This window comes from Takifugu rubripes, chromosome 21 (assembly GCF_901000725.2).
Source record: "Takifugu rubripes chromosome 21, fTakRub1.2, whole genome shotgun sequence".
Taxonomy (NCBI): Eukaryota; Metazoa; Chordata; class Actinopteri; order Tetraodontiformes; family Tetraodontidae; genus Takifugu; species Takifugu rubripes.
Window position 1 is genome coordinate 17,239,069 of NC_042305.1, and position 11,433 is coordinate 17,250,501.

At 45.9% G+C, this 11,433-nt stretch overlaps 1 protein-coding gene across 1 annotated transcript; it reads right to left on the reverse strand.

Annotated features, from left to right (window-relative positions):
* Positions 1-2,084: 2,084 nt before the first annotated feature.
* Positions 2,085-11,087, reverse strand: si:dkey-178e17.1 (tricarboxylate transport protein, mitochondrial). The gene is made up of 9 exons (XM_003975047.3): positions 10,785-11,087; positions 6,835-6,942; positions 6,211-6,310; positions 4,101-4,239; positions 3,793-3,877; positions 3,593-3,697; positions 3,395-3,510; positions 3,227-3,300; positions 2,085-3,108 (listed from the first exon to the last, which is right to left on the reverse strand). The coding sequence occupies exons 1-9, from the start codon at positions 10,885-10,887 to the stop codon at positions 2,994-2,996; spliced, it is 945 nt and encodes a 314-aa protein (XP_003975096.2). The 5' UTR covers positions 10,888-11,087; the 3' UTR covers positions 2,085-2,993.
* Between the last annotated feature and the right edge of the window lie 346 nt (positions 11,088-11,433).

Consider the following 11,433-nt stretch of genomic DNA (forward strand, 5'->3'; position numbering starts at 1 on the left):
CAACAGGCATCACAGTCGCGCCAAAAAAAATATTTGGGGCGTTTTAAAGTCTCACTAACAGGCAAAGGCAAACATGACCAAATGTGGGGGGAGGAAAAACAATCTTTGCTATTTAGGGTTCAAATCGGATAAAATTCAGCACCGCGGACAGCGGCGCGGCCTGTCGATATCAAAATACGTTAAACCCGGAAAAATACAGGCTGAGGGGAAAATTACAGTTTATGTGTGTGATCCTGGCGCGCCTGCACCAACAAAGTAATCCTGCAGAACAAAGCGCAGCCCCCCCACAAGAACAATGACATTAGTGATCCTTCACTGGACTTGAGTGCATGGAGAATCTGAGCTATAGGCAGTAAAACAAAAACCAAACAAAATGCAACAGGAAAAAGAACAAATTTCACTGAAAATAGCAACATTTAAAAAGAAGCTTCAAATGGAATGCCCATTATTACACTATTATTATTACATATTATTATTACACTGATGTCTGTTCGAATTTCTAAATTGTGTTTCTGGTACTACTTTTGTACAGTTGAATTACATCTAAGTGACACAAAGGTGTGATTAAAGTTGGGTTTACTTAGATAAAGTAGCAAATTAGTAGAAAAATTAGAAAAAATAGCAATTACAGGAAACTGGTTTGATCATAAAAGATTAAAGCAGAAGTACAGCAACAACAACGGGTGACGCTTGAAAACAACAGGGAAATGTAGGAGCCAAACACACCTTCTTCACTTTGATTTATATAGTGGCATTAGTGTGTCTATATTATCTGGAGACACAAACATTTAATTATTTCAAAAGCTGAGGGAATGTCTGGAGTTTCTACAAAAGCAGTAAAGGAGGAGGAGGAGGAGGAGGAAGAGGAAGAGGAGGAAGAGGAGGAGGAGGAGGAGGAGGAGGAGGAGGAGGAGGACGCAGGGGTGTTGATGTTAGGATGAAGGGAGGTTCGTAGGTTCTTTGGCCTTTCTAATAAAGCTCTATTGTGCAGGTCTAAAGAGAGATGAGACCTCTCTCATCACCCCGTGTGTGCACGCGCATGTACGAGGGAGAGAGAGACAGACAGACAGAGAGAGAGAGAGAGAGAGAGAGACAGAGAGACAGACAGAGAGAGAGAGAGAGGGAGAAACACCAAATGAATGTACACTGAAACTCTCTGATGGTTCACATTCAAACACCTACACAAAGTGAGTCTGGTACTATCCATTAAAAAGCCTCTAACTAGAGACTTTAGAGGGAGACCCCTCATCAGGTAGCAGAGAAGGAGCTGCATCACCAGCTGTCGACTCTACCAAGACCTCAGAGACGCCTCCGTCCCCCAGATCACACCATCGCAAAGACTTTGAGACCCTGAACAACCACAACAAACTCCCATAGCTGCTGGGTAAACTGCAGCAGTATGCAAAAACAAGGTGTGTGAGCTCTTGTGAGGGCAAAGGAACAGCCCACGGACTACAACTACCATCTGACGGACTACAACTACCATCTGATGGACTACAACTACCATCTGATGGACTACAACTACCATCTGACAACTACCATCTGATGGACTACAACTACTATCTGATGGACTACAACCACCCTGAGCAGGACTGTGAGTCTGGCACCTACTTCCTCCTGTTCCACAATCCTGTGACGACACTTTAAGAAAACCAGACACTTTAGTTTATATTCAACACAGCAAAGATAATTGCATGTGATCTTCCTCTCTCTCTCTTTTTCTCTCTCTCTCTCTAAATAATCCTTAATTTTTAAATAAAAAACAATGTTGTATTCCATCCTATTTCATTTTTTCATTATCTATTTGGTACTTCTGTGTAGTTTTGTTTGCATTTTTACCATTTTCCATGCTTTATTATATTGTTTTGGCGTTTAAACAATAGTTTTCAATACCAATAAATCTCTTTGATTTTGATTGACCAGAGCGAGAGAGAGAGAGATTACTTAGACTCTGGCAACAGCTCCACCTACTGGAACACTGAGCTGTATGTTTGATATCTGCCTTCCATATTTACAACTCAATCTGTGATGTAACATCATCTTCATCATCATCATCATCAACAACAATAACAACAACAAAAGGCTCCATGGTTTCACAGTTGCACATTTAATGTCTTTAAATATCTCTTAAATAAAGAGCTTTTGACCATGAGCGACAGTGTTAGTGTACAAGTTATAGAATAATGAAGTACACACACACACATGCACACACAAAGTAACAACATATTTCCATGGCAACCTGTTGTATTCCTTCCAGAACAACAGCAGCAGTGTGTTTGGCCAAACAGAAAAATAACTAACACTATGACATAAATCCACACTGTAAACCCGTCTATATTCCAAACATATTTAAATGTTTGCAGTAACACACACTTATGCACATCTGTACATCACTATAGCGATCAGACATTGAAAGAAATTGGAAAAAGGCACATGAGTTACAATCAAAAACAAAAGCCCGACCAGGAAATGGCACCGTAAATCAGAACTGCACAAAGATATAGATTAAAAAAACTCATTGGAGGTGTGAAAGGGACTCACACACACACACTCACACACACACACACACACACACACACACACACACACACACACACACACACACACGCCCCTGCTGAAATCACAGTGAAATACAACAATTAAATACAACCTTTTAGAACATTTTCAGTCCCTTGGAGGAATAAAAACTATTATATACCAGCACCAGTAAAATCAACTCTCTCCACATTCAAGGTTAAAGAAAGACACTTAACTGTTCTCTTCATGCTGTTCAGCTACTTCTGCATATTTCTCTGGTTTGGCATTCGGCACAGGAATGAAATATATAATATCTTAAATTGAATCATAAAAAATAAAGTGGAAAAAAATGTCATCTCTACAGTATAAAAATAACGAATATATTCTGAACTAAAATCCTTCTACTGAAGACACGATCATGGAGTCGATGTGTTGGGCAGGGCTGCGGCCAGCTGCGATCTGGCTCTCCCTGCAGCTCAGTCGGTCTTCCAGACCACGTTTAGGACCTTGACCACCTCCTCGTAGATGATGAAAACTATGGCAACATCCAAGCACACACGGCCCAGACGTGGGACTGTTCCCTTATAGAAGCTAGAGATCGACACAAGGAGGGAAAGTAATGAGGGGAAAAAATGTATCAGTAATAATGAAACACATGCAGCTTCTCATCAGTGCAGGAGTAATAACTGTGTTTACTATTCATACTCACGCTGCCAAGCCTTCATATTTCATTATCTTTAATGCGCAATCCCACGTGTTTTTATATTTATGTGCTTCCAGACCCTTTGGGGGAAAAAACACACTTTCAGTAAAATGTGGACAACTTGAAGAAAATTAACTAAGACCGGAAGATTTTGTGCCATATTATATCATGTACCTGCATCCTGGTCTTGATTACATCGAGAGGAGTGTTGCCAAACACACTGGCTGCTCCTGCTATGGCTCCAAAGGTCCCTGTCACCAGTGGATTGATGGATTTATTGGGGTCATCACCTGGTGACAGAACACATAGAATACGTCAGGAGCCGTGAGAACATACATGTAGACACAGATGTGGCACTGGATGCAGTCTGACCTTTGTACCAGTTCTTGAGAGAGGTCATCACGAAGAAGCGGATAGCTTGATTTGACCCCTGTTTAAGGACTGTGGCAGTGAGACCCTGGTATGTGCCTCTTATACCTAATAAGATGAACAGGGATATCTTAGGAATAATGTCAGATGCAGTACCCCATTTCACCAGTAGATGTCAGGCATGCACAGAAACTGGCCATTACCTTGTTCCCTTATGATTTCTCTGACTCCATGGAAGAAGCCCCTGTATCTGGGGTTAGCTGAGGTCTGGTCATGGATAAATTTCACCTTGAAAGACAAGGAGACGGAAGAAATGCAAATGTTTTGTCTCTCTCAAGAAGTTCAGCTAATACGAAGACAAAATACTGAAACATTTTACTTAGAATGTTCAATGCTTGTGGACAACACGGGAAACTTTGGTTTGGAACTAGCGAGTATTTGCCAACACTTGTGAAATGAGACAGGAGTACCGGTTCAAACTTATTGACCCAGTAATCTGTAGTTAGCATACCTTGACAGTCTCCATTGGACACACCACCAAAACAGCCTCCATCACTCCGGCACCAAGCCCGCACAGCAGACCCCTGGTGCTATTCAGGTGTCCCGACTTGTCCTTCGCGTGGTTGCTGAGGTATTCAAACATCCCAAACCTGAGGAAGGACGAAAGAGCCAGCAGAAGATATGAAGAAGGTATTATTTCAGTATTTCAGTTATATAGATGAGTGATGGGAACTAAAACTGGAAAGAAACAGTTGCCTATCTTTAGAAGATATCTACACACCACAGTTCACAGAGCACAAAAGCAGAACTCCGCTGCACCTCAAGATAACCAACTTCCTTAAGACAGTTGCCATTTACAAAAAAAAAAAAAGAGAAGACACAAATGGCTCAAAGTGAACAATGAGCGTCGGGGTTTCATTTTACAGTCGCGTCTGCATGGTCATAAAACTGCAGCAGCTCGGTAGCCAATAAATGACCGGCAACAGCTGCCATGGCAGCCTCTCCACTGTTTGTGTGTGTTATGTATGTGTGTGTGTGTGTGTGTGTGTGCGTGTGTGTGTGTGTGCGTGTGTGTGTGTGTGTGTGTGTGTGTGTGTGTGTGTGTGTGTGTGTCCCCACAATTTGATATTGTGCCAGTGAATCCTTAACAAGAAAGGATATTTATAGATGCAATTGAATTGTGGAGAAGGCAAGACGCTGCCCAGTACATTAGGCAAAGAGGTGGTGGTTTGGGGGGGTTCTTGGCCTTGATGGATGTTTTCTCCTCTGTCTTTCCTCAGTCTGCCTGGACTCTTTCCATGGTGTCCTCCTTCTTTCCTTCTTTGTTTAGATTTGACTTATTAGAGATGTTTTCCATGGCGTTGCTCTGCTCTGCTCGTCATTCATGCACATCTGCTCCTGTCTCGCTCCTCAGAGAGAAGCTGGGTGCCGCAATTAACAAACATCCCATAAACATAAACCCACCTGACACCGTCTGGGCTCACCTCTCCAAAGGGGTGTGTGTAAAGTTAAAAATAAAAAAGAGGGAAAGAAACAAAAGAAATATGCGTAATTAGCTGTGTGGCGTCATCAGGACCCGTCATGACGAGGGGGGGGGAAATAAATGCTACTAATTAAAACGACGGAGGAGAGAAATATGTCACTGGCAGGTCGAGTCCATTTAACGGGTGGAATAAACTTCACAGAATATGACATATGGTGTTTTGGCTGCCCTCCCTAGTCCGAGATGAATTACTCTGGACGTCTGAGTGCTGCCCAATCGTCATTAATAGATTTTTCTACAAGGTCAGAGTGAGGAGACGAGCCAAAGAAGAGAAAATGAAGGAAACTGGAAACACAGAGGGGGAGATGTAGAGTTGGGTGAGCGGGTTCAGGCGGTAGTAAGGTCAGAAGCGCTCGTGTGTCGTGTCTCCCCTGGCAGTTTGTGTGATGCCTAGAGTGCAATTAGTTAATGGAAGGGGGGTGAGGAAGGGGGAGGGAAGGACAGAGGAGGCAATAAAAGGATGGAGATGCAGGAGAAGCAGCGGTCAGAGGAAAATGTGATGATGTAGGATTGAAACTGTCACTATCAGGGTTGGAAAATGAGAACTTCCCTGGGCTCTTAGATGATTTAGTTCAGCAGGGAAATCTGAGAAAAAACAATTTATAAAAGTCTGTAAAAGAACTAGAAATATCAATGTCACATAGCTAGCTGTCATTGGTCTGTAAGGAAAACTGTTTGCAATGCAGAAACTCTCTCTCTCACACACACACACACACACACACACACACACACACACACACACACACACACACACATCTGCCAACCCCTATGAGACATAGAACGTGTGTGAATGGCATTTTGCGCTGCCTGGATAAACCTGTCGCTCAAGCAAACAGATGGATGAGTCTTCTAAAACACAAAGAAAGCAAGAAAGAAAAAAAGAAAAAAGAAAGAAGGTGTTTGTGAGGGAGAGAAGTGTCAGAAGGAAAATGTCACTGCTGTGAAGAGAATAACATAATTACAGTGAGGGGGAACATGGCATTCTGGGTAATGGAGCAGAGCAGCCACAGCCTGAGAGGCTCCAGTGGAAATCACCGAAACAGGAAGGCGATGGTTGGACAGGGCTGAAACCACGTACCTAACAGCAGACTTTGGTATGGATCCATACAGCAGAGAGCTGAGTCCTCTGTACAGGCCTTTCACCCCATGATGCTGGACTGTCTGTTTCACGCAGTCACCTGAAGGACGACAGTTCAGAGCTTAGCTCCACCTGTCAAGCTGGTATCTGCCTATTATAATTCATATTCAATATCTAGTTACAAGGCTACAGCACAACAACCGTCTTTGCTTTATTTGTGCTGTAAAATCAAAGTTCTGGCTCTCGGAGGCATCCCAACGAAGAGCAGGAAAATAGCAACAGCTGGTTTGAGTGCTCATTAGCATCATCTCAGAGCCTTCGCCTATAGTAACAGATCCTAGAGAGCGTGTGCGTGTGTGTGTGTATGTGTGTGTGTGTGTGTGTGTGTGTGTGTGTGTGTGTGTAAGGAAGTAAACACATGCACACTGGTCCGTTACAATAACAGCAAATGCAGTGACAGCCTGCTAGAATCCCTAATGTACACAGGGACGATGGGTGATTCGATAATGAGCTCCTGAGAGGCGAACACGCAGACGAATGGGTGGATGCTTGATATCAAACGAACCCGTCTCAAATCATTTCTAAATAACAGCTGTGAGCAGAGTCGGGCTCCTTCACACTCACCTATGCCTCTGTATTTGGGCGGATTCGCTTTCTCGTCCAGCTGCAGCTGAGTCTTAACATACTCTGTTGGGAAGGTGATGCAGATCTCTATGCCACCGGCGAGTCCACCTACACACACACACACACACACACACGGGTGGTTAATCGACTTTAAGATATCCAAAGAAATGGTGGCGTCTGAGGTTTAAGCGACATTTCAGATGCAGCATCTTTCTCTGGAGCGCAGGGAGCAGTCGTTACATCACGGCTCATTAGAGGAACCTCGTAAATGGCTCTCCCTTCGTCAACATTAAAGGCTCCCGAGAAGACACGAGCGATGAGCCAGCAGAGGATAAATCAAGCATCGCTGCTGCTAAAGAGATTCAGCCGTCTGAGGGACTGAAGAGGTGGAGGTCTGACATGGAAAGAGGACCAAAAGGGGAATTAAGATAATGAATATGGGGGGCGGGAGAGGATGAGTGTCCAAAATTGGACACCATTGTCAGGAGGAGGCGGCGGGAGGATGATGCCAGAGCTGACAGTAATGAAATGATCCCCTCAGTCTGCAGGGAGGGGCTCCAGCACCCGGGCCAAGACCCTCCATTAAGCAAAGGAGTCGCACGTGTCGTGGGGTTACAAAGAAACGCTCGTCCCTAAACCAGTCAGAGAAGACCGATGCTGCTGGCTCATTTACGATGAGGCACATTTGGAGGGGAGTCCAAACCCAAGCGTTAGTAATTTTATATATTTATGGAATGTCAATGTCAAAACTCCACTCCACTAACAATCCTGTGGTTAAATAAGCACATTTCACAGGGGCACCGTCAGAAGCTGAGTCATGTCTTTAATTACTTGGCCCGTTGTGCTGTCACTGATGCTTAGACAGGAATCACATGAGATTTATAAACTCCATTCCAGCCTGGCCTGGGATCAGTGGGTCAGTGAGGCTCAGGGAGAGGAGAAACAATAAAGCACATTCATCCGTTTCCCTCCCCAAGAGTCGCCAGTCTCTCATGTGACAACCAGCCGACACCAGCTCGGTACCCACAGCCAGCAAATGCGCCCATTTATCACCGCGCCTCCCGTGGATTCTTTATCTTCTTCTCCATTTTCCAGTCTGCTTTCAAGGGAACGCAGCTTGTTCTGCACACGACAGCAGAAATGACCCCAACGTAGCTTCCATGAGCAAACCCGCCATTAATCTCCATTCCTGTCAATGTTTTGCCCCCTCTAATGTCAGGGCTCTTTTCCAGATTGGGCCATATAACAAATGCAGCCGAATCGAACTCCGACACCGTCTGTTCCAAGAACCCAGGAGGGAAATGGAACAAAACCAATAAGTGTTATTTTGTTGTCCTTATGTGTGTATTTTAAGTAGCTTTTAGTAGGAACAAATGAGCCAGGTGCCTCCCACCACTGGCCTCTCCTGAGCATGAAACACCGCTGGTCCAGGCAAATGTTGGAAAAATCAGAGATCCTTTCAACACTCTTGGACCCTGCATCCATGTTGTTGTGGAGTTTTGTTATGTTGATCACCTAAAACTGCCCTCATCAGTAATCCCATTTGTGCCCTAAAGAAAGCAGCTAATTAATTAGCAGAATCAATTATTCATCCAAATGTTCCTTATTTAGATTCTCCGTTTGCCGGTCTGGCATGAAAAGCACCGATGAGTCCGGTTCCAGAGGCCTTCCAACTTTAAATGTCTTATTAACAGCACGGCAATGTGTGTTTTTTATTTTGTGTCTTCGGCTTCAGCAAAACATAAAAAGAATAATTCATCTGAAGTCTGGCATCCGCTGTCCTGCCCGACGCTCCTGCGTGTTGATTACAGGACGGATGCTGATGAATCTGACCCTGCTCTCGCTCCCCACGAGGAGGGAAGCGTGTTGCAGGCTGTTCCGGCCGTGTGCGCAACACCTGATTATTTGATTGATTACAGCAATTAGCTCACTCAAGTAGCAACTTGCCGCTAAACCTGAATCCGTTTCGTTCCCAAACATCACAAAGGCTTTTTTTTTTGTCTCGAGTCAGTATTTTTTGGGCCAACCTGAGATAAACGTATCTGTCTTCGTTGTTCTTGAGTTCTCTCGAGATTCTTGGGATTCTGTATCATAAAGGAGTGAAATAAACGCCAGTAGAAGGCAGACTGAACCACAGCAGCAATGACAAGCTGCTTCCTAGGTGGGTTCTGGGAGTTGGATATTGGAGTCTGCTGTGATTTATTATTATGCCTCCAGCGAGGGGGGGGGGGGGGGGGATGCACGTGTCATCCGTGACGGGACGTGCGGGGGGAGTAAGTGCACAGTTTGACAAGCCCTCTGAGCCTGAGAGGAGACAAGCATCCCCACAGTTTAACAGGCTGCCCAGAGGCTGGAGACAGAGCACAATGGAGGGAGGGGAGGAAAGCTGAAGTCACGTGAAATCCAGGTTCCCGATCAATCAAACCGCCGTCAACTCTGTTCGCATATTCAGTGATGCGCAGCTCTAAGTGACCTTTCAACAGTGAGAGGCAGCAGGAGAACTGGAACAAAAACAACAAAGGACCAAGGACCCATTTAGACCCCGTCTCTGTGCCGGAGGCTTCTTCCTGGTGAAAGCCTCCCTCCTCACTGCTCCACTTCAGCCCTCAGCAGAGGCCACTGCCAGCAGACCTGAGCGAGCCAATGAGAGGCAGCTAAAAGCTTTGGATCAGTGTCCATGTGAACCCCCCCCCATCCATTATGCTGCAACCTTCCACTTCTTGCTTTGTCTACCTAGAGGCCTGAGCCACTGTCCAAGGCAGATGTGGGTCTCTCTGGACCTATGGGCCCAGAACCATCGTGATAAAGAGGCAAAAGAACCATTCGCACCATGCTGTGGTCACTGATTAAGGCCTGTAATCAGCAGCAGGTGCTGGAGCATCGCTGAGGGGGCTCTTCATCAACGGTGCTGCTGCTCGGTGCAGCCTCCTCATCAGCGGACAGGAGCCTCTCGTGGAATCCCCCCCTCCCCTACTCTGACTGATGTGTGGCCCTGCGCGCTGTCATCCAGAACCAGCCTGTGCTGGTACAGGGCTGCAGCTCCAGCACAGATTGTCCCCCCCCCTGTGTTTGGTGTCACTATGATAAACTGGGAGAGAGGCTGCTGGCTGGATGTTGATTAAACAGAGAGAAGAGGGTGGCTTTGGTGGCGCCTTTCTAATGTGATTCGTGTGGCTGGAAAAATAACTGGATATAAAAAAAAATGACAGGCTGGATAAATATTAGAGCAGATCAATCACAGCCTGTCGGAACGTCGTGATTAGGTTCGACTAAATTAAATCTCAAGACGTCACAATGAGCGGATCATTTGCCTCATATAGGGAAAAAAATTTCACATTTAACCACCTGGGGAAACATGTCGGCTTTGCTTCGTTGCATCTTATCTTCTCAGACCCTTCACTTTAGATTCTGATGGACAAACTTTTGCCTACGTGCATCCATCAGTGCCGCTCTAATAACATTAGTGGAGCGCAGAGATAAAATCACATCAGGACACATCAGGACAGGAGGACAGGACAGAGGAGGAGAGATGGAGCTGTTCTCCCGTCTAAAAACCAATTTCTGCTCCACAGTTTAGGGAACGGGGTCAGGTTTTGCCACTATTTAATCAGTTCTACGAAATACACGCAAATTAAAATCGCTCAATCTCTTGAAATACATGAATCAGGAGACATCCATTAGAACTGGATCATTAATCCTCGTCTATACTCGCTCATTTGGTGCAACAAACACCCAAATCATCTGGCTGATTTATAGCAAAACTGCACCTCAGTGCTCCGGTACTGGGAGTGGCATCCTGTTCTGACCGGTCCATCAGGTTAGTTGAGCCCTCAAACTTTATTTTCTTATTTTCTCAGCTTTGACTCCATTGGTTTGAACAGATTCAGATTGTAATACTTTGTGTCAATATATGTCACCCATCCTCCAACAACGTTAAATCAACAACTCACCGGCCAGAATCGCCTTTCCCGGGTGGGTAAGTTTGGCTTTCCCCGCCGGCGCCGCCGCCGCCGCCAGACACCGAGGTCTGACAAATGCGCCTTTTTCCTGCATAACCACAAATCTCCTGGCGTCTCTCCTCTCCAAGTGTGGACCGCAGCGCGGCGCGCAAGCTCTGGTGCGCCTTCGGTGCGCGGGTGATGCCTGTCAGACGCGCACGGAGGTTCCAGCCGCTCCGTTTCCTGACAGCGAGCGAACACCGGCGCCTTCGAGGAAGTTCGGATGTTCTATGTGCGACGTCTGTTGCCGGTCACCATGGCAACGCCGTGACGCGACAGAGGGAGGACGACGTGGCCTGGGTAGGGCGCCTCCAGGAAACACGGGAGGTTTTATGCGCGCACGGAGCGAGAGGGCGGAGCGCAGCGCTCCCGTCTGTATTCTGATGAAAATGCCTCAGCGGCCCGGATTATGACCTGTAGCTGAAGCAGCCACACCCTCCACCAACACAACAGAAACCAGCCATCTGTTGTAAAGCGTCGACCCGGTTCCTGTGGAGAAGGTAGGACCGGGTGTCCCGGTGATAGGTGCAATTACAAAGGAAGAGTTTCCACTTCATTTGCTCTTCAGTGAACAGTTGTGAGGGGAAAAAAGGGATGCAGA